The sequence below is a fragment of the Leucopleurus acutus genome, assembly GCF_964270905.1.
Source record: "Leucopleurus acutus genome assembly, chromosome: 13".
Classification (NCBI taxonomy): Eukaryota; Metazoa; Chordata; class Mammalia; order Artiodactyla; family Delphinidae; genus Leucopleurus; species Leucopleurus acutus.
Genome location: NC_139155.1, coordinates 50645744 through 50668344, shown reverse-complemented (window position 1 = coordinate 50668344; position 22601 = coordinate 50645744). Strand labels below are relative to the sequence as shown.

The window sequence follows — 22601 nt, the reverse complement described above, 5'->3', positions numbered from 1 at the left end:
TTCTGATGAGCTTCAGACCTATATATCCATCTGTCTAGCTGTCATTTCTCTGGATTCACATGTTGAAAACCCAACTCTTGATCTTTCCCACTTCCCTGCCAAACTTCTCAAGCCTCGTATCCTGGAGAATGGTGCCAAAATCCATCTGGTTGTCGAGAATGGACACCTAGGGCGTCATCCGTGATCCTCCCTTCTTCCCTCCCATCTCTCTCTTCTATCTCTTGAATGAGGAGCTACCCCCACCTACCCCCGCCCTCCCCCTCAACTATCAAAGCCATGAAAAGAGGCTTTCAGACCGGCAAGCTAAACTAGGTTTCCCTGTTGCAAGCTCACAGCAACCAGGTGCTGACCACAGTACTGTTCTCCCTTACTAAGCTCCCTCTGAGGCAGGCTCAAGAAGCCCTCCCAAGAGAAAAGATGCGCTTTCCCTTGACCCGGGGGCAACCTTGCCCCGCGCGAGTACGTGGCCCTGATCAAGCCTCCCGGAACGGAGTGGGAGCCAGGCCCGGAACGTGTCAGCGAAGGTGCGGCTGGGATCCAGGGCGCCGACGCCCTCCCTCGGCACCCGACAGGCTTCCGGTTCACCCCTCGGCCCTCCGCCCTCCGCCCTCCGCCCTCGGCCCTCCGCCCTCGGCCCTCGGCCCTCGGCCCTCCGCCGGGTGGGCCGCACTGGGACCCCGCCCTCCCGGAAAGGGGAGGAACCTCTAACGGAGAGCGGGCCTTGGTCTCGGCGGGTGGGGGAAGTCCCCCTCCCTTGGCCAGGGGGCCGGCGCCGCGAGTCACGTGCCGGAGTGCTGGGGGCGTGGCACCAGGAAGCGGCCTCAGAGCCCGCGAGATCGCCGCCGCCGCCGCTGCAGCCGCCGCCGCACTGCCGGACTCCCAGCGCCGGGTGCCGCTAGCTCAGCTCCACGCTGGCGGCCGCCCCCGGGCCCACCGCCGCCGCTGCGGCGCCCGCCATGGGCGAGGAGGACTACTACCTGGAGCTGTGCGAGCGGCCGGTGCACTTCGAGAAGGCGAACCCGGTCAACTGCGTCTTCTTCGATGAGGCCAACAAGCAGGTGCGGGCAGGCCCGCGCCCTACTCCCCCGCGCGGCCCGGCGCGCCCTGCCCGCCGCCGCCGGTGCCCCCAGGTGTCCCGCGCGCTAGGGCCGGGAGCCCGGGGACCAGGCCTGGGGCCTCTCCTGCCGTGCGGGCGCGGGATCCGCGCCAGTCCCTTCCTGTGGGACCAGGCTCCGCCGCGGCCGGGGCTTTCCCCCCCACGAAGTGACAGCGGGGCGGACCCCAGCCCCCGCGCCGACCCTGCGCCCCTCGGCCGGTGTGATCAGCTGGTAGCACTCCGGTGTTTCCTCGGCTCCTTTTGTTGTCTGTATTTGTCATTAGTTTCCCTTGCATTCAAAGATTTAGACGTTGAGATTTTCATTATTCTCGGAATTTTGTAAAGGGGCGGGTGCGGGGGGCAGCGGGGAGGAGGAGCAGGGTGTGCGCAAGTGCCGCGGCGTCGCCTTTGCCGAAACGGATTAAAACTTGGAGCCTCGCTCGGCGGGCTTCTCTCGGAATGGGAGACTTTTTTGGTCTCTACTCTCTTTTTTCTGAAGATTCGTGTGGACACCAAGCCTCTGCAGTTTGCTATGCGCCACGTTAGTTTAGTTGAACCAAGGGTAGGGTGTAGCAGAAATCATCGTTGCAGGTTGGTATATGTGTCTAAAGCCTTTAAAAGTTCAGGCCGTTAAAACGTTGCTGCTTCTCCCTCTCAGGTTTTTGCTGTTCGATCCGGTGGAGCTACTGGAGTGGTAGTTAAAGGCCCAGATGACAGGAATCCCATCTCATTTAGGTAACGATTGTATTGACGTTTTCAGAATATTTCAGCATGTAAACAAAATGGTGTTTTTCTGTTGTCGTTCAGAAGATTGTTTTAAATTTTGTCCTTGTCTCCGCTAAGAGGGCTGAAGTGGGGGGCATATCCTAGTCTGTAGGAAAAGGGAGCTGTGCAGCCTTGGTGGTACATCTCAGTACCTCCTGCAGAGTGAACGTGTGGAGGCCTTCCCTGTTGTTTTGGGATCCAGATACTCCAGCGCAGGGCACCTACTTCCTGACACTTGAAATTAGCCGGTTGGGTGCGTTGATGTGCCTATTTCCGGTTTCTTGAGGGGAGGGCCTTCATTTCCTCTCTGGGCCCAGGGTCTTTGCAGAGCCTTTGGGAGGTGGAGAAGATTCCTAGGTCAGTGTTTCCCGTCTAATAAAGTGCATTAAAATCTCAGCTTCCACTATACTTAAGGGGAATGAATAGCAGCCTCTTTTACTTTCAGAGATATCTCAGTTTGGATGATAAACTATCTGGTCACCTTAACTCTTGATTACAGAAGGGGAAAGTACAGTGTAGGCCCTCATTTTACATTTTACAATTGGCTTGTGTAAATAGGAAACAGTTTTTGAAGCAGAAAATGAAGCAGCCTCTTTTTCTTTGATCATCATTTGTTTGGAAAACACTGATTGCAGCCCCTGTGCTGGGCATCAGGTGTGGGAAGGCTTTGAGTTAGCTTGGCTCCCTTCTAGAAAAGTCATACATTTAGAGTGGGAGGCAGGTGAGTGGACTCATACAGTTTACTGTGGTAGGTGCTGTAGTAGTGCTCTGTTCAGAATGTGGCCACAGAGAAGAGATGGACATTTGTCTTGGGACGGGCTGGGGAAGACCACTGCCCAGGCGGGGGAAGGCCTCAGAGTGGAGCGAGGCTTGAAAAACAAGATTCTAGGTAGAGAAGAGAAGAGGCTTCCGGATGGAGGGAACAAGAAGGCATGCAGGCACCGTGCTGGGGGGACTCCGAGTCTGTGTGACTGAAAATGAGGTTTCATGCAGGGAAGGGGTGGGTGGTGGTGTGACCTCTGGCAGCAGTCGGCTATATTCTGCTGGGGATTTCGGGCTTTATCTCGTTCCTGAAGGTAAAGGTGGGGCGTGGCATGATGAGATCAGTGTTTGGAAAGAGCGCACTGTTGCAGCATTGAAGCTTGATTACTGGGAGCCTGTCAGTCAGGGATTCCATTAAGAGACAATTGCTATAATCTGAGCAGGCAGGGAAGACCAACCTGAAGGCACTGTAGACCAGCAAACAATAGGCACTCGAGGGTTGCTTAAGAAGGTCTGGGGTAAGACTTGGTGGTCTCTTGGGTGTGGAAAGTGAGGGTGAGGCCATGATGATCCAGATTAAGGGGCTCAGGAAGGCTTGGGGGGGGAGATACTGAACTTAACCCGCTTCTAAAAAAACATCTTATTTACTTTTAATAGCTTTATTGCGGTCTAATTATCATTAATTGCATATATTTGACATATGCAATTGATGAGTTTCGACACGTGTATCCATGAAACCATCACCAGTCAGGACAGTGAACATCCCCTTTCCTCTGAGAGTTTCCTCTGTGGTCCATTTCTTGACTTCCCATGTAACGTCCGATTGAGGCAGTTGTGAGACCCGAGGTGGAGCCCACCTGGCGGTGCAGCCCATTGGGTACTGGGTGGCAAAGAGTAGACTCCTTTCAAAAGCACTGCTGTACGTCAATCAAAAATAAGTAAGTAGGGCTTCCCTGGTGGCGCAGTGGTTGAGAGTCCGCCTGCCGATGCAGGGGACACGGGTTCGTACCCCGGTCCAGGAAGATCCCACATGCCGCGTAGCGGCTGGGCCTGTGAGCCATGGCCGCTGAGCCTGCGCGTCTGGAGCCTGTGCTCCGCAACCGGAGAGGCCACAGCAGTGAGAGGCCCGCGTACCGCAAAAAAAAAAATAAATAAAATAAGTAAATAAATATTTCACAGCTGCCAGCATCTCAAAGAAAAAGGAAAGTGCTGCTGTGAGGGCGATGGAGAGGGAAGGCGGCAGTGTGTGGAGAAAGTTACTGCATGGGTCTGGACTTAGTTACGCCTAAAGGGAGGCTCAGGTGAAAGTGCAATGTTCTCAACCCCTCAGTCGCTGTTACCTGCAGTTCTGTCGATTTCTCACGCCACCCGTTGCCAGTTGGACTTTGTTCTTTGACAAGCAGTCCTACTGATAGCTTCAGAAACATAGTTTTAATTTTAAACTAAGATTTGCTGCTTCCTGAATTTTTTTTGTGTGTGTGTGTCTGCACTGGGTCTTCCTTACTGCACGTGGGCTTTCTCTATTTGCGGCAAGCGGGGGCTACTCTTCGTTGCGGTGCGTGAGCTTCTCATTGCGGTGGCTTCTCTTGTTGTGGAGCACGGGCTCTAGGCGCATGGGCTTCAGTAGTTGTGGCTTGTGGGCTCTAGAGCACTGGCTCGGTAGCTGTGGCGCATGGGCTTGGTTGCTCCACGGCATGTGGGATCTTCCTGGACCAGGGCTCAAACCCATGTCCCCTGCATTGGCAGGCAGATTCTCAACCACTGCACCACCAGGGAAGTCCCTTCCTGAATATTTAACTTGCCTGTTTTCTTCTCACAAAATGTTAGATGCTAGAATGCAGTTTTGAAGTGTAACTCATAACCTGCTCTTTCTTCTTTTAAAGAATGGAGGACAAAGGAGAAGTGAAGTGCATTAAGTTTTCCTTAGAAAATAAGATATTGGCTGTTCAGAGGACCTCAAAGACCGTGGTAAGACATATCTTTAAATACAGTATGAAGAAAAGGACATTAGAAGTACATTTGGAAGAGAATGAATTGCAAAATTCCAGTGTTAAAGGAACCATTTATTATTTTAATGTCATGGAAGCTATAGTTATGCTGCATTGTGTTTGAGCCTTTGGATTCTTGAAGGTGAGAAAGACATTTAAATGGGTAAATACTTATGGCCTTAGTTTTTTTTTACTTAATTTTTTACTTAATTTTTTTTTAAAGTAAGTTGGAACCTCAGGTATCTTTCGTATTGATTGACAGCCAGCACCATAGGTTATGCGAAGCATATCTTTGGAGACTTTGTGAGTTAAGCTTACCAGAGTAACTCCATTTATTCACTTCTCTCATCTTTGAATGCTCAACCTAATAGGAGCAGATATTCAAAGCTGGAGCAGCCTGTCAGCATTTTAGTCTTCATAAATCTTCACCATCGCCATTTGTGAAGTAGAGGAAAAGCTGTCGGGAAGGAGGCAGAATCCTGTTTCCTTCTGTCAAGTATTAATTACTAAAATTTTTGGAAGGCCCCTAGTAAAATACAGCAACCCATTTCTCTGAAATCAACCATTTGAGGAATGAATTCTCAATCAGTTTCTAAACCCTAACAGTATTTGGATTAACTTGTTTAAAAAAACTGAACTGTCAGCCTGCTGCTATTAAGGGGGCAGATTGTCCAAATCAGTCTTTTTATTTTTCCTGTCTTTGGGTTTTGTCAGGTTTTTTTTCTGATCACTTTTTAAATTTATTTGTCTTTTTCTCTTGTCTCATTGTATACCAAAGTAGGTCGGCAGTATGCTGCCCAGTCCACATTTCTCCTCCTGTGTGTTTTTGTTTTCCAGGATTTTTCTAATTTTACCCCGGATAGTTCTCAGCTGGAGTACACTCAGGAGTGCAAGGTATGGGCCTGATCCTTTCCCAGCTGGTGAGCGTTAGCTCCGGGGGTAGAGGCGCAGGGTAGCGTGGTAATTCAGAGCACGAACTTGGAAGCAGGTTGTGCTTGAATGCTGGGATCTGCCTCACGTTGGCTCTGACTTTGGACACTTCTTAAAGTTTTTAAAGCCTGTTTCTTCGTCTGTAAGATGGAGCTGGAAGAATTAAATGGATGCAGGATGCTGAACACCGAGCCACGTCAGCACTTGGTGGCTGTCGTCTTCCTGTTGCCCCTGCCCTTCTCTGCTGGGCTGCGATAGCAGCCTCTTTGGAGGTTTTTGGAAAAGGAGTTCTTTTTCCCTTTTTCCTGACGATGTTTTCTTTTCTCGACTTGTGCTCTTCGTGTCCTTCCCCTTCCCTCCTCCCTCCCTTCTTTCCCTCGGTGGAGATTCTAATCCATTTTAATTAGATTTGCCGGCTATGATGAACTAGGCTAGTGGGGGCTCAGCTCAGCGGGCATCGCGGCACCCGGGAAACCCGCAGAAGCTGCAGGTGGATAGGGTATAGCTTTTTCATTTTTGTGACGGTTTTGCTGATTGGGGATCCAGGTGGGTCCCTCAGCAAGGAGGGGCCCATCTGCAAACGCCTGAGCCCCTGGCAGAGCTCCGGGTGCTCTGTGTGCAGCAGAGCCCTGGCCCAGCTGCCCTTCGGCTCCCACTGCTGCTGTTCACCACGTGACTTGGGACGGGGCTCAAGGCCTCCAACCCCATTTGGGGCAAGAGCCACAGAGAACCTTTAGGCCTTTATACTTTTATAACGCCAGCTTTTATGATGTGTTTGACTCAGAGTGTCAGCTGTCCTTTGATTCCTAAAGTAGAGGTTGGTATCGGTGAGTGCTGGGCAGTTGCCTTTCTCTCTGTCCTGTTGACGAGAAGGACTTCAGATTCAGGTGCCTCAGTGAGGCGTTACAGGTGAAAATCTGGGAGCGGTGTATTTAAAAGAAAGTTTGATTTGTTCATAAGTAATCAAATCTCGGTAACTTTTATTAAAGAGCAATACAAACAACAAGGTATTTTAAGCTTTTGAAGAGAATTATACATACATTTTTTTTTCTTTTAATTAAAAAGAATCTTTGACAATTCTTTTCAGACCAAGAATGCCAACATACTAGGATTCTGCTGGACCAGTTCTACTGAAATTGTCTTCATCACAGATCAAGGAATCGAATTTTACCAGGTACTGTATTACTTACATGCGCTAGAGAAAGGTCTGTGATCGTGTTTTGGCCGCCTTTTGAATTCAGCACTGGATAGATATTTTGAGATTCCAGAGCTTTAGTCTTCCGTTTGGGTTTTTATTCTTTTTTTCTAATTACAAGTAATACATGTTTTTTGTAAAACATTCAAACGTTACCAAGATATATGGAAGGTAAAAGTCCCCCGTAGTCCCTAGAAGTAACCATTAGGAACCATTCGATGCATGTTCCTCCATTTCATTCCTACACAGGGAGCAACATTTGTTTATTTTACAGAAATGGTTGTGTTGTATATAGACTTGTGGCTTTATTTATTTATTTATTTTTGGCATAGCTGTCGTTAGACGTCTTTCCATATTTGTTCTGTCGTGTGGACCTGCTACAGTTTAACCAGTTCCTGTGGAACTTCATGCTTGTTTTCCCTTTTTAGTGATTACTAACAATGCTACAGTGATTTCAAGCAGTGAACGGGTTTGTAACCATCGTTTTATATTCTTAGGTGAGGCAATTGTTGGAAGGGAAATTACAGCCTAGGTACAAACATCTAGAAAGCTGAAAAGATATCACTGAATTTCTTCTAGAAGTTGCATTCTCACTAGCAATGTAGGAATCTCCATTTTCCAAAGCTTTAGCAGAATTGGATGTTGTAAGTCTGTAGACATTTGCCAGTCTGAGAGGTGGAAAGCCATTTTAATTTGTATGTTTCATTACGAGGGAGGGAGGGAGGTAAGCACCTTTTGTGTATTGTACATTTGTGTTTCCTCTTGAACTGCCTCTTCCTCTTAAAAAGAATTTTTTTTTGTGATAAGAAGCACATAACGTGAAATTTACCGTCGTAACCATTTTTTAAGTGTACAATTCATTAGCGTTAAATATATTCACATTGTAGTGAAACAGATCTCTAGAACTTTCATCTTGTAAAACTGAAACTCTGTACCTATTAAACAACAACTCCCCCATTTCCCCTTTCCCAGCCCGTGGTAACCACTGTTTTTCCCCTGTTTCTATGAATTTGTCTGCTTTAAGGACCTCTGCCTCATATAAGTGGAATCATACAATGTTTGTTTTTTTCTGGCTGTCTTATCTCACTTAGCATAATGCCCTCAAGGTTTGTCCATGTTATAGCATGTGTCAGAATTTTCTTCCTTTTTAAGGCTGAATAATATTCCATTGTTATACATACACCACATTTTGTTTATCCATTCTTCCACTGATGGACACTTGGATTGCTTCCATTTTTTTGGCTATTGTGAATAACGCTGCTAGAAACACGAGTGTGTAAGTCTCTCTTTGAGACCCTGCTTTCAATTCTTTTGAGTATATACCCCTAAAATGGGATTGTTGGATCCCATGGTAATTCTGTTGTTAATTTTTGAGGGGTTACCGTACTGTTTCCATAGTGTTTCCAATGGCAGTTATGCCATTTTACGTCCCCACCAACAGAGCACAGGGTTCCAGTTTCTACACATCACCACCAACACTAGTTGTTTTCTGTTTTATTGATAGCGGTCATCCTGCTGGTTGTGAGACGGTGTCTCATTGTGGTTTTGGTTTGCATTTCTCTGATTAGTGATGTTGAACAACTTTTCATGACTTGTTGGCCATTTGCATGTGCTCTGGACAATGTCTATTCAAGTGCTTTGTTATTTGGGTTATTTCTTTTTGTTGTTGAGTTGTAGGAGTTCCTCATATATTCTGGATATTAACCCTTTATCAGATAGATGATTTGCAAATGTTTTCTCCCGCTCCATAGGTTGCCTTTTCACTCTACTGATTTTACTTTGCACCTTCCTCTTTATCTTCTAGTATGTTCTAGCTGCCTGACCTATTGGGAAAGCTTCTGAGATCTTGCTAAGTGGAGCCAATGTGGAGAGTGTTAGTATTCTTTCAGGTGTTATCTTTGTTGCCCTAACGAAAGCAGTGTAATTTAGAATGTACGAATGGAGGAGATATACCTGTGTAACAGTGTGCAAAGTGAATGTTGTGGTGCTTTGCTGTAGGGCTGTAATCAGAACCTTAGCTGACCAGCAGAAGGAAAGAAAAACTACACGAATCCCATACGTACAGAAATAGAATTTTGTACCTATGATAGCAAGGAAATGACTGCTTGCTTTACAGAAGGGTTCCCTCGGGCAATCATTTAAAAGTATAGCTTTCTGTTCTCAGTAGTAGAAAAGTGTCCATTCAGGTCCTCTAGATGGTTTTCAGATCTTCAAGAAATAAGTTAGAAAGAAAGAGGACTCTATCACATCTTTATTTTATTGTACCTGGATTATCGAGAAACCCACACCCCCAACCCTGACTTCCAGGTCTGTTCTGCAGGGCAGTGTTCTGGGAGCATTAACATCTTGGGGCTGTATTCAGCATTCCTTAATGTATCAGAAGATTGAGAGTATATTTGAAATGTGCCTTGATTATAAAATACTAGGTTTGCATGCCGAGTCTCATGAACACGTCTGTTAGAAGAAGGGAGCCCCTCCCAGCCTCAAATTGAGACTGCAGGCTGGGTGGTGCCTGGTTCGGTGCACGTGGCTCCAGGGGCACGGGTTTGTTTTGACCGTTTCCGTGACAGTGAGGATGCTGCTCCTCCCTGCCCTTCGGTGGACGGTGCCTGGGAATGAGGAGGCTCAGCCCTGCCCTGCAGTGAAGTGGGCTGCCTAGGCCGTCACTGGGGAGGCAGGTCCCCTCGCCTCTCCGAGCCTTATTTTCTCGCCTCAAATTGGCCTAATGATGCCCAGCTCTCAGCGTTGTGGAGAGAGTAAACGAGCTAAGATTTGGAAGCGCTAAGCACAGGGCTGGATAAATGGTAGCTGTGATAAATAAAAATGATTATTTTTTTCTGTTTAACCTACTGGGTTTTTTCTTCTACTTTTTATTATTTTCTTCATTTACTGTGTCAGTCTTCAGACTTTTTTTTTTTTTTAATTTATGGCTGCGTTGGGTCTTCATTGCTGCGCGTGGGCTTTCTCTATTTGAGGTGAGCGAGGGCCACTCTGCATTGCTGTGTGCTGGTTTCTCATTGCAGTGGCCTCTCCTGCTGCAGAGCACCGGCTCTAGGCACACGGGCTTCAGTAGTTATGGCATGTGGGCTCAGTAGTTGTGGCTCGTGGGCTGTAGAGCACAGGCTCGGTAGTTGCAGTGCATGGGCTTAGCTGCTCCGTGGTCTGTGGGATCTTCCCAACCAGGGCTTGAACCTGGGAAGGGACAATGCAATGTCCCCTGCATTGGCAGGCAGACTCCCAACCACTGTGCCACCAGGGAAGTCCCAGTCTTCAGACACTTTGCTGTTGTGTTTGTTTGTTTGTTTTTGGCCAAGCCGCATGGCATGCAGGATCTTAGTTCCCCAACCAGGGATTGAACCCGTGTCCCCTGTAGTGGAGGCGTGGAATTCTAACCTCTGAACGACCAGGGAATTCCCCATTTGCTGTTTTTATTTATTTTTTTTTGCGGTACGCGGGCCTCTCACTGTTGTGGCCTCTCCCGTTGCGGAGCACAGGCACAGGCTCCGGACGCGCAGGCTCAGCAGCCATGGCTCACGGGCCCAGCCGCTCCGCGGCATGTGGGATCTTCCCAGACCGGGGCACGAACCCGTGTCCCCTGCATCGGCAGGCGGACTCTCAACCACTGCGCCACCAGGGAAGCCCCATTTGCTGTTTTTAAATGAAGGCTCTGTTTCTTGAACTTTGCATCAGGTATTACCAGAGAAACGGAATCTGAAACTCCTGAAGAGCCAGAACATCAATGTGAACTGGTACATGTACTGTCCCGAGAGTGCTGTGATTCTGCTGTCCACCACGGTGCTTGGAAATGTGCTGCAGCCCTTCTATTTCCGGGTAAGAGTCAGCTTCCCTTTAAAAAAATTTCCCCTCCTACCTCGTTCCTCTAACCTCCTAACTGATCCAGTAACTTCAAAGGGGCACGTTCCTCCAACAAGAGCCTTGCCACTTCCGACCACTAGAGGGCACCCCGTACCATCCCATCACTGCCAAGAATGAGCCCTTGGGACAGGCCCCTGGGACCCTGGAAAGGATGGAAAGACATAGTGCGTGTATATCCTCAATGATTTGATGTGGGGAGTGCTAAAACATCAGAAGGGGTTTAATAAGCTTTTCTTAAAACTTTTTTCTTCCCCAAACAGGCTGGCACTATGTCAAAGCTGCCCAAGTTTGAGATCGAATTACCAGCTGCACCTAAGTCAACTAAACTGAGCCTCTCAGAGAGAGACATTGCCATGGCGACGATGTATGTCTGTTCTTTGAGAGAATTCCTTCTCATAATTGCTTTCAGGGATATCATGATAGAAGAAGCATGTTGTAAGAACTCCAGGGCTGCCCGTGCTCCAGTAGCCTTGGAACACAGGATAAGGACTCCGCCTTCCCTGCTTTGTACCCAGATCTTAGGAATGTAGAAAGCCCGTCATCTTCTTGACATTCTTTTTTGATTTTATTAACTTTGTGATCTTAGGGAATTTTTCACCATTCTAGTCTGATAAAATGAGAACATTGAACCAATTTATTTCTTAGGTTTCTTAGTTTTAGAAATTTCTTTTCAGTCAGTGAGTCAAAACTTATCACACATTATTTTTTAGCTAAAATATATCATACTTGTTCTAAAGAAAAACATAGTTTACATTTTTGTTCTAACAAATGTAGACCTGAATTACTTATGTAGGAAGGTATATTTTCATTTGGAAATGCAGATATCTCAAATTTTAGAACTTTATTATGAAAGTTTCAAACACACAAGAATAGAAACTGATACAAAGAATCTCCTATATACCCATATTCAACAAATATAAACAGTTTGCTCCTAAATTACTTCTGATTCTTCTATGGCCTAAAACAGCGGTTTCCAAACAGTAAAATTTTTTAGCATTTAGAATGCTTTTTTTTTTAAGAAATCTGTGGCATCCTGGTTTAGAAAAAGATAAAATGAGAACAGTCCTTGCAAAGGGGGAGACCCTTCTCCTCCTTGTCCCTGAGGCAGCCCCAGCAAAGTGTGAACTCCTGGAATAAAAGTGTACATGCAGGAACTGGTCATGGCAGCATTTATCAGATGAGGCTTAAAAGTCAAGAGTGATAATATTTTCCTGTGATTAAGGAATGTACTCATTATATAAAACTGGGAAATTACAGAAAGTTAAAAAGAAAATGGACTTAGCATATTACTCAAGGGCAGCTATTTGACAACATGTATTTCGTTCCAGTAGTTTTGGACATTCTGCATAAGTCATTCTGCAGAAGTTTGTGTTTTTCTTTTGAAATATTTTGATCAAGCTATATTTAGTTTTGTTTCTTTTAATTTTATTTTTGGCTGCGTTGGGTCTTTGTTGCTGCGCGTGGGCTTTCTCTAGTTGCGGTGTGCAGGCTTCTCACTGCGGTGGCTTCTCTTGTTGCGGAGCACAGGCTCTCGGTGCACAGGCTTCAGTAGTTGTGGCTCGTGGGCTGTAGAGCACAGGCTCAGTAGTTGTGGCACACAGGCTTAGTTGCTCCACAGCATGTGGGATCTTCCCGGACCAGGGCTCAAACCCGTGTCCCCTGAACTGGCAGGCAGATTCCTAACCACTGCACCACCAGGGAAGCCCAAGCTATATTTAGTTTTGCATCCCCCCTTTTCACTTAACTTTATAATAGGCTTTTTTATTTTTAAGCTAACTGCACTGTTTTTGTAAATATTTCTGTTGGTTGCGAAATACCCCATTAAGTAAATATCTCTTAATTTACTTAACTATGGCCTTATAACTCTGCAGTTAGAATGGAGGGACGTCAAACAGCCAGCATGACTTACGTCTCTTTGTTCTGTGATTAGATACGGACAGCTATATGTTCTCTTCCTGAGGCATCATTCTCGGACCTCCAATAGTACTGGAGCGGAGGTAGTCCTATATCACCTACCACGGTATATTTAATGCTTTCTTCCCCTTCTCCGATTGTAAAATATGAACTAAAGCTTGTCGATCTATTTTTTGACCTTTCTGTTGTCCTACAGAGAAGGCGCCTGTAAAAAGATGCACATACTGAAGTTAAACCGGACAGGGAAGTTCGCCCTGAACGTGGTGGACAACCTGGTGGTCGTTCATCATCAGGACACGGAGGTACGAGTGTTGGGGGGTGTCCTGCTTGAAAGAGCTGTGAAAATGGACAAAATATTCTGAAAGAGACTAGAAAGTGCTTTTTATGCTCAAAGTTTTGATCTTCCAGGTGGAATGGGTTTGGATTTCTAGATGGTTTAGGAAAACCCTACCAGTTGACTAACATAATTAAAAACTGTTTCACAAAGTAACACATGTGAGGAGATTGGACTTCGGAACAATTATTTGGTCGAATCATCTAAGCTGGGGATTCCCTGCCGAGCCAGTGTGTTGTGTGAGCACGTGAGCCCTGTACTTCCTCTGTGAGTGCAGATGATGATGGTTTTGAGGCTCTGTGGCCACAGAGAAAGAACTAGAATGATCCTGCTGCTTCTACCCCATCAGCTGGGTGTCTGGTGGGAGACAAGCCACTTCCCTCCTTGCCTCCTGGAGGCTGGTGACACCCGTGTCGATAACTAATAAAGATGGAGCTCTTCAGAGGCAGCATATCATAGATTCCAGGAATACTTCTGAGAGCTGATAGACATGTACAAGAGAGCTGGGATGTTCCAGCAGGTCCCTCCTCAAATAAGAACCAGCATGCAGGGGTGGAACGCAGACACGGGGCTCCTTCAGCTGACCCCAAACAGCAGGTGTGAGGTCACGAGAGGAACCGTGGTTTGTCTGGGCTGATATCACAGTCTTGTCTTTCTCCCCCTCAGACATCAGTGATATTTGATATCAAGCTGAGGGGGGAGTTCGATGGCACCGTTACCCTCCATCACCCGGTGCTTCCAGCTCGATCCATTCAGCCCTATCAGATCCCTGTGGCAGGTAAAAGGGAATCTCCGTGTGTGCATGGATGGGGGAGCAGATAAAGGGCTTCCCAGATCTGTTTGCTTTTGCAAGGGGTGATTCTGTTTTTTGTTTTGTTTTTTAAATGATACTCCTGCTGATTCTTTAAGCTAAAATTGTGTTCTTGTGAAAGTGTTTTTTTATTTTTTGGTCCTGTGGGATCTTAGTTCCCTGACCAGGGATCAAACCTGCGTCCCCTGCAGTGGAGGTGCAGAGTCTTAACCGCTGGACGGCCAGGGAAGTCTCGTGAAAAGTGTTTTGTAAGAGAGAAGACTCTTCCTTTGAAGAAAATAGAACGATTCTCTTCTCTGAGCTTTCAAATGGAGAGCTGTGATTACCCATTGAAGCCCAGAGGTTTCTTTAATGTTGAATAAGACCGTGGCGTTTCTGTTGGTCTGTGCCCTGCGGCCCTGAGGTTAAATTTGCCTGCTCATGGCTGTTATTTTAACCTGGGATCGCTTTTCCTCATCTTTCTCACATTCTGCGTCATAATTATAATAAATACTGCGTTTTCCCTTGACTGATGGTCACAGTAAGTACTTAGGCTGTGGTTCTGAGGTTATTCTGAACCACTCCTCCAACCTGAAGAGGTGGCAGTAGGAAGTCAGAGAAGAGAGAGGGTCAGGATTTCAGAAAAAGGGAAAGAAACCATTTGGTTCCTTTTGCTTTTTCCCAATGTAATCGATTTTAAGGTAGAACTCAAATCATATTCTCTTCAAGGAGACTGGAGTCTAGAGTAAGCTAGTTGAAGTTTCAGTGTGTAAACCATAGTCAGATGGTACACATTTGGAACTCTGGGAGGAGTGTTTTGTGAAAAGGAATCCCCATCAGATAGCTTTGGTGTGTCAGCCTCGCCTGCTGGCAGGATGTCCTGGTACCTGTCCCAGGGAAGATCAGGCCCTGGCTGATGGTTTAGCAGGAGCACTTGCCAGCTGAGCCAGAAGCTGAGCAGAGTGTGAGAATAAGCTACAGTGGAGCCTTGAACAGTGGGGTTCATCCACATGTAATTTATGTCAGCCCTCCATAGCCGAGGTTCTGCATACAAGGATTCAACCAACCACAGTGGGTTTTACTGTTGAAAAATATTCCTGGGCTTCCCAGGTGGCGCAGTGGTTGAGAATCCACCTGCCAATGCAGGGGACACGGGTTCGAGCCCTGGTCCGGGAAGATCCCACATACCGCGGAGCAACTAAGCCCGTGCGCCACAACTACTGAGCCTGTGCTCTAGAGCCCGCGAGCCACAACTGCTGGAGCCCACATGCCATAACTGCTGAATCCCGTGCGCCTAGAGCCCGTGCTCCAAAACAAGAGAAGCCACTGCAATGAGAAGCCTGTGCACTGCAACGAAGACCCGACACAGCCAAAAATAAATAAATTTTTAAAAAAAGAAAAAAAATATCCCTGTATAAATGGATACATGCAGTTCTAACCCGCCTTGTTCGAGGGCCAGCTGTAGTTCGCACATTTGATTAGGTCTCTTGGCCCTCTGTTCTTTCCAGCTTCTTCCTTTTCCCAGGGTAGTGATGTTTAGAAGAGTAGATTGTGTCAAATGGTTGGCTTGTATCTGCTGCTCACTCAGCATGAAGGTAACTGCTGGTGAATTGGGGCAGAAACAATATAAACGTTTCAGCCCTTCAGCTCTGTTCCAGTTGTTTAGCGCCAGTAAGAAGGTAGTCACGTTCTGATTGGCTGTTGATATAAAGCAAAGGCCAGGTGTAGCTAAAACAAGAGCCCAGAGATTAATAAGAATTCAAGAGTCTGTGAATCTCTGGGCTTCTAGAGTGGGTTGGCAAAGCGTTTTTTGTGGTTAATGACTTTTTGTTTTTCCTGCTAGACTCCAAGCCCCTCACAGGTTTGTAGCATCTTTGTATCTTGCCCATCTGAGCTGTCGCAGGTGTGCTGTCACAGGTGCACTGTCGCAGGTCAGGAAGAGCTTGTTGGACTATTTTGAAAGACGAGACCAGCAACTTGGGGAAGAGCCAGCCTCCCTCGTTTCCCCTTCTGGTTTTGGTCTGTTCAACCAGTGGCTCTCGAGTGGGCTACACGTTAGGATCACCTGGGGGGCTTTCAAAAACAAAGCATTCAGTCAACGTGATGGGTAGCCAGTCAAGGCCCACGTGTAGGACCCTCACTCTAGGTTCCAAGTGCAAGTGTTCTTTGCCTCAGCTTGTCTGGTCTGGCCCTGTCCTCTACTGGGGGGTCTGTGCAAAATTACCACCTTTTCCAACCGCCGACTGAAACCTATTTTCCGATTGTACCTGGGTAACTGGAACAGAACTAGGAATAGTCATGTTCAGTTTGCAGGCCGTATTTATCAAGGTTACTGCGGGCTTCCCCCCCAGACATACACACTCGAGCAAGGTCACTGGTAGTTGTGAGTCCCTGTCACGTGAGGGTTTTATGGGGGGGGTCTGCTTCCCAGGTGAGATCTCTGCCTGGACCTACACTGTGCAGTGGAGAATTGAGCTCATTATTTAGATAATTAAGCCACAAAACACTTTGTTTGAAATAGTCTCGGTGAATTATCTGAGTATTTGATTCTGAATCACTCAGGTAATTTCTCAGTTCTTTAATGTGCATGTGTGTAAAAAAGAAAACGCTGTGAATTGAACCTTGACCTGCTTTCTCCTTGGCGAGACATCTTCATGGATGGTTCTCGACTTCCCGCTTCCTCCTTACAGGTGTTATCAGTAGACACGACAGTTCACTTCTTCGTTATTTAACTACAGTTGAATGAACATTTACTGAAGGAAGCATTAAGCGTTACCTTTACGTCCCAGGATTGGCAGCACTTTCTGGCCGCGTCACCAGCCCTCACACACACGCGTCTCCTCTCTTTGTAGGTCCTGCTCCCGTGACCAGCCAGTCCCCCATCCCGTGTAAACTCTGTATCCTTTCCGAAGGCCTTGGCTGGGAACAACAGGGGAGCTGTCACCTCTCCTTACACTGGGGTCTGAGGGTGGTCCGAGCCCCCGGTCAGGCGTGAATAATGTCGTGGGAAGCGCCTGTGGGGTTTCCTTCCCATCAAGGGCCGGGCACCTAGGGCGGCCTCAGCAAACAGGGTGGGAGGATGCTAATGGGAGCTGGGTTTGCCTTTTGTCTTCATCTCTTCCTGGTCTAAAATTTCCTATAACACGTAGATTCTTCATCCTGGATTGTCTTTCAACCCGACATCATCATCAGTGCGAGCCAAGGTGGGTCGGGGTGGGGGTCACGCTGTTAGAAAGCTGGGCTTGCTGGCAGTCTCCCGTCCGTCTTGAGGGGTGCCAGCCCTGGGAGGGTTGAGAAGGGCGACTCAGATCATTTCCAGTGCAGCCTTTGCTGCTTCTCTCCTGGAGCCCCGGTTGAGAAGGGCTCTGCCCGCCTGCCCAGCAGTGTGGGTGTCGGGAGGTTCAGGGCTGGTGGATGGCTGTTACGGAGCTCCTTCGGGAGCCTCAGGAATTGCCTTGTGACCAATGAGCCAGAGCAGGAGAAACCGGAGCCCAGGACCAAAGTTCGTGCCCTGCAGACACCCATTCTCCCTTCAGGGTCAGAGGGGGTTGGTCAGGTGCGGGGAGGGGTCGCCTGTCTGTATGCAGTAGACACTCCACGGGTGCGCGTGGAGGGTCACTCTGAGGAGTCAGCCGACACGCAGGGGTGCTTTGGCTGCCAGTCCCACTGTCGTCAGACGTGTCCTGAACATCGCAGCCTGTGCTTTGGCGTGAGAAGCAGCCACTGGCTGTGCTTTGCAGCACGTCCCCCCATGAATGTTGAGGGGAACCAGCTTTGGGGCTTTTGTTTTGGTTTGCGTCCCACTATTAAATTTGCTGCCTCTCAATCCAGGTTACCTCTGGAACCTCCAGGTGAAACTTCAGCCCATAGTAAACCTCTTGCCAGATAAAGGCAGGCTCATGGACTTCCTCCTCCAGAGAAGGGAATGCAAGACCGTCGTCCTGTCGGTGTGCTCGCAGAGTAAGTGGGGTCCTCACCCTGCGGTCTGATTCCTGACACTGCCTGCGCCGCCCACTGGGAGACGGGCCACATTTTTATCTTGTCTGCAGCCGGTTGGCTTAGTGACAAGTGGATTATTTAACCCCCTGGAAAGGCTGCTCAGTATAAAAATGACTTGTCTCTACAAGACATTTCCTGGGCAAAGACTAAACTAAACATGGGCACACGTGAGGGTAGAGGCTGCCCTCCCCAGCTTGAAAACAAACCTGTTTCAGAATCCAAGTCACTCACGACATTTATACCTACTTTGAGAATCTTCTGACGCCCTCCGTAGCTACGTTAGTAACCGGCAAGGGCTGGCGAGTGCCCTTGTGCCCCGGTCTCTACACCGTTTCTCCGAATGCCCTGGTGGCCCCCGGAAATGAGTCATTTCTCTCACAGTGTGTTTAAGTTCTAAAGTTCACACAAGGTTGGCCGACCCGTGTGAACCCTGACTCCTTCCAGTGTTGACAGAGTCAGACAGAGCAACGCTGCCTGTGATAGCCACTGTTTTTGATAAACTCAACCAGGAGTATAAGAAGTACCTGGACGCCGAGCAGAGTTACACACTGGTAAGTTGTATGTACGCAACAAGGGCCTCCTCCCTGCCCCACCCCGGGTATATTGTCTGTGTAATTATGACAACAAGATTCTGACAGAATGACACCACTGAGGTTTGCTGTGTCCCAGAGGGCAAGGTGGCCGGCCGTAGGGGGAACGTAAATCAGAGTCCCTGTGTCCCATGAGCTAGAGGCTGAACATCACTTAATGTCTTCACCTTCTTTTGTTGTTTTTTAAAAATTATTATTTTCTCTTTTGGCTGTGTTGGGTCTTTGTTGCTGCACGCGGGCTTTCTCTAGTTGCAGCAAGCAGGGGCTACTCCTCATTGCGGTGCGCGGGCTTCTCATTGCAGTGGCTTCTCGTTGCGGAGCACGGGCTCTAGAGCGCAGGCTCAGTAGCTGCGGCCCAGAGCATGGGCTTAGCTGCTCCGCGGCATGTGGGATCTTCCCGGGCCAGGGATCGAACCTGTGTCCCCTTCTTTGGCAGGCAGATTCTTAACCACTGCACCACCAGGGAAGCCCTCTTTTGTTGTTTTTAATCTATGTTTGATCTTACACGTAGATAGCTCCTTGGTCTGCCTTTATTTTATGGATAAAAAAGCAGTCTCAGTTTGGTTATTTTATATGTCTTTCTGCCAATCCAGAGCCTAGACTCAGTAAATCAGAAATATAATCATTTTGCTGCTTGTTCTTCCTTTCCTTTGAGGATGTAATAGCTATAAAAAATAAGACGTGTCCTGGCACTCAGCATCCCCTCAGGACTGTGATGACTCAGCGTCAGCACTGTGCTTTTCCTATAGTGGGCTCAAGTGTGTGTTGTGAAGGGCTGGAAAAAATTAGCATGGCTTATCGGGGTCTGCTGTACTGTTATTGTATCTTCTGAAGCTAGAAATAAGTTCAGGAGAAGTGGAATGAATGATTCCACTTCAAGAATCTGATTAGTCCAAAGGCTAAAAATGGAAGTGGTTTTAAACAATAACAAAAACCCCAGAACGCCCATCCCCTTCAGCTACTCAGGGATAACCCAAGTGCTAGGTGGTCTGTGATTAACAAAATTAGGGAGTTATTTTAAGAGGTTAAAAAAAAAAAGTCTCCCTGGCAGTCCGGTGGTTCAGACTCTGTGCCTCCACTGCAGGGGGCGCAGGTTCGATCCCTGGTCAGGGAACTAGGATCCCTGCATGCGGCGCGGTGCAGCCAAAAATTAAAAAAATAAGTCTCGGTAAAACTATGACTTAGGCTTCTTAGTTCCATCCGTGAACACTGGTGTATTTCCTGACCTCCTAAACTCCCCGGCCAGCACAGGAAAGAGTTTTGTCCAAGTAATGAAGTAAGTGTCATCCTCTGCTCACGTCTTAGGCTCCCAGCATCTAGGGGTTCAGTCTTTCTGGATTAACTGCGAACACACCATGTCCCGGAAGACGACTGAGGTCCCGTCTGTGATGTATTGTGCAGGCACTGGAAGCGGGGCAGAGCCGGAGCGGCCCATTTCTCAGGAGGCCGGCGCGCACCCAGGCCGTGGTCGACCAGTCTGACATGTACACCCACGTGCTGTCGGCGTTTGCGGAGAAGAAGGTAGGGGAGGCTCGCCGCCCCTTCTGGACTGAAGGTTCCCAAAACAAAGATCTCATTTGAAGGGGACTGAGGAAAACGAGTAGAACTCAGAATGTGATTAGAGTAACTGGGTTATCTTGGGTGAGGACTGAATGCTCATGGTTTGGCTTCTAATACACAGGCCTAAAGATGATCCCCGACCCGGGAGGTTCTGGAGGGGTTTGTGCAAAAGCAGCCAAGTAGAACCCTGGAAGTAGGGGGGCGGATAAACAAGGAGCTGTTACACGGAGCCTCCTCGGCCACTCTGGTTCTAAACACTTTTCCCCTCTGTAGGAGATGCCTCAGAAATTCATGATAGCCGTGCTCATGGAATATATCCGCTCTCTGAACCAGTTTCAGATCACAGTACAGGTACCTTCAAGCCAGCATCTGTGGTCCCACGTTAGAGGGGCAGGGGATTGTTCAAGTAAAATCACTGTCAGTGCCTTAACTGAGATGACTCTCTGTACGCCACAAGAGTCTGCACACCTGCCTCAGACTAAGTGACCCTCCTCACGTGACCCCACGTTCTCAGGTGGAATGAGCAGTTTCAGGCCAGGTTGGGTTCTTTCACCCGTCACTTAGAGCAGCCGTGGTCCTCGGCATACTGAGCCTCTAGTCTGTCGTAGTTGGGCGACGTGGACACCATCTCTCCTTCTGTCTCTGTCTCAGCATTATTTGCACGAGCTTGTCATCAAGACGCTCGTCCAGCACAACCTATTCTACACGCTGCACCAGTTCCTGCAGTACCATGTCCTCAGTGACTCGAAGCCTTTGGTAGGTACCACCCAATTTTTACTTTTGTGACTTAAAATTTGACCTTTCAACATACGGCAAATCTAATCTGAAAATGGGTCTTCCAGGCTTGTCTGCTGCTCTCCCTGGAAAGTTTTTACCCTCCTGCTCATCAGCTGTCTCTGGATATGTTGAAGGTAACTCTGATACAGCAGAGTTTTAAACCCCACAGAAGCGTGTTCCTATTACTTGCACTGACCCGGATTTCTCTTTCTCCCTTACTTCTAGCGACTTTCCACAGCAAATGATGAAATAGTAGAAGTTCTCCTTTCCAAACACCAAGTGTTAGCTGCCTTAAGGTTTATTCGGGGCATTGGTGGCCATGACAACATCTCTGCACGAAAATTTTTAGATGCTGCAAAGCAGACTGAAGACCACATGCTTTTCTACACTATATTCCGGTTTTTTGAACAGCGAAACCAGCGTTTGCGAGGGAACCCTAGTTTCACACCAGGTGAGAATATAGCTGCAGGGAAAAGACCTGGGGCGACCAGAGACTCGGACAGTAGCAGGAGAGCACTGGCAGCTGCGGGGGCGAGAAGCCTTTTGGTTTGGAGAATTCTCGGGTTAGTTTTTAAAAAACAAAATTTTGTACCAGCCCGCATAATCCTTAGCCTGTTGTAGTGAGAGTGGATTCAAGGTGCTGACGGAACTGGAGTTCTGCTCTGGAACTGCAGTGGCCTGGGCCCAGCTCCGTCTGACATCTGGGCCTGGAATGGCCCTTTCTGAAGAATTAGGAACAAGACAGGAAATGGCTGCGGAGGGTTGTAAATGGCCTGGGGCTTGTTGATGTTTAGTTTTAGGCAGAAAGCATTGGTTAATCACTCTTATCTCCAAAGTTATGAAATCTAAAGCACCCTCTTCCTTAGGATGGGGAGGAACCTGTAACTCTTTCAGGGCTCCCAGCATTCACTGATCACCCTGCTTCTCCCCCGTCTCTCAGGGCAGAGGGCAGAGGGCAGTTTGCTGGGGGCTGTAAAGGTTCTGTAATGGCACAAGCTGGGTAAACAGAAAGGACAACTCAAGAGCTTAGGAAAACAAAGTATTTTATGAAAGAAAAATACGTTAAAACCCAGTATCCACATCTAGGAGCTGCAAAGTGTTCATTCTCGTTTTCTTCCTTTCGTGCCTTGTCTAACAAACAGATTAAATCTGTATTTTCCTTTACAGGAGAACACTGTGAAGAACACGTTGCTTTTTTCAAACAGGTTTTTGGAGACCAAGCTCTAATGAGGCCTACGACGTTCTGAGGTCACTTGCTAGTTTTTCTTTTTATATATATATAAAATGTGTACAAAGTTAATTTATTGCGTTAATAAAGCTCTTTAAACTACAAGATGTTGTAATAAAGTATATCTACGACATCCTCAAATGTTACTAAAAATATGGTATAGAACTTGTGTGATGGCTTACTCCTACAAAAGGAGAAACATTGCATTGATTGGCCTTTAGAAAGTGTCAGTGAGCAGAGAGCAGCCTTCCTAGCGGTCCCTTCTGCCTGCCCGGGAACAAGGCTTTGTTCCTGGAGAACCGGAGGCGCTCCAGTGTCTTGGGGCTACCTCCAGGCTCAGTAATACTGCTTCAAGGCAGAGTCTGCATTCCTGAGTTTACAAGCGCTATGGCCGAAGCTGCTGCTGTTAATAGCCTGACATCTGCTCGCACTCAGGGTTCAACCGAGCCTTGACAACGCAGCTGCTGTCCAGTGGTAAACCGACTACCTGACCGAAGCCCGTGAGTGAGCGGGCTAGAAATTGAGGAGCCGCTCTCGCTCTGTACCTCTGTATCGCTCTTGAGCGGCCAAACTTTTGACTTTATTTATCGGTGGTCCTGTGAGGGATAAAAAGAATGAACTTTGGGATCATTTCTTTAGGAGAAAAGGAGATAGTTTCTACTCTAACACAACTTCCTATCCCCCAGAGATTAAGGGGGAAAAAAACCCCTCATTTTCTTAATCACAAAGCTATATATCAAGCAAATTAGTACTGTTCTTTCAGCCACAGGTCATTTACAGAAGCTGAAGTGACCACA

General features: G+C 47.7%; 2 protein-coding genes across 4 annotated transcripts in view; one reads left to right on the top strand and one right to left on the bottom strand.

The window, feature by feature from the left end:
- Nucleotides 1-872: 872 nt before the first annotated feature.
- On the top strand, nt 873-21909 carry RMC1 (regulator of MON1-CCZ1). 2 transcript variants are annotated; one of them, XM_082853493.1, is made up of 20 exons: nt 873-1058; nt 1755-1831; nt 4507-4591; nt 5449-5505; nt 6629-6715; nt 10427-10567; nt 10873-10976; nt 12543-12632; nt 12723-12828; nt 13527-13638; nt 16503-16547; nt 16800-16853; nt 17482-17610; nt 18103-18200; nt 19641-19760; nt 20073-20150; nt 20451-20555; nt 20642-20710; nt 20802-21027; nt 21744-21909. In XM_082853493.1, exons 1-20 carry the CDS (start codon nt 957-959, stop codon nt 21821-21823), a joined length of 1965 nt encoding a protein of 654 aa, XP_082709619.1. In that variant the 5' UTR covers nt 873-956; the 3' UTR covers nt 21824-21909. The 2 variants fall into 2 exon arrangements, with proteins under 2 accessions (XP_082709619.1, XP_082709618.1); XM_082853492.1 differs by having other exon boundaries at nt 18094-18200.
- The window catches only part of NPC1 (NPC intracellular cholesterol transporter 1), a 47845-nt gene continuing 46660 nt past the window's right edge, over nt 21417-22601 (bottom strand). Inside the window, exon 25 of one of the 2 annotated variants that reach the window (XM_082853489.1) lies at nt 21417-22400. In XM_082853489.1, the coding sequence (XP_082709615.1) occupies nt 22318-22400 (83 nt within the window). In that variant the 3' untranslated portion in view covers nt 21417-22317. The remainder of the gene's footprint in view (nt 22401-22601) is intronic. The other variant, XM_082853490.1, reaches the window with a different exon arrangement.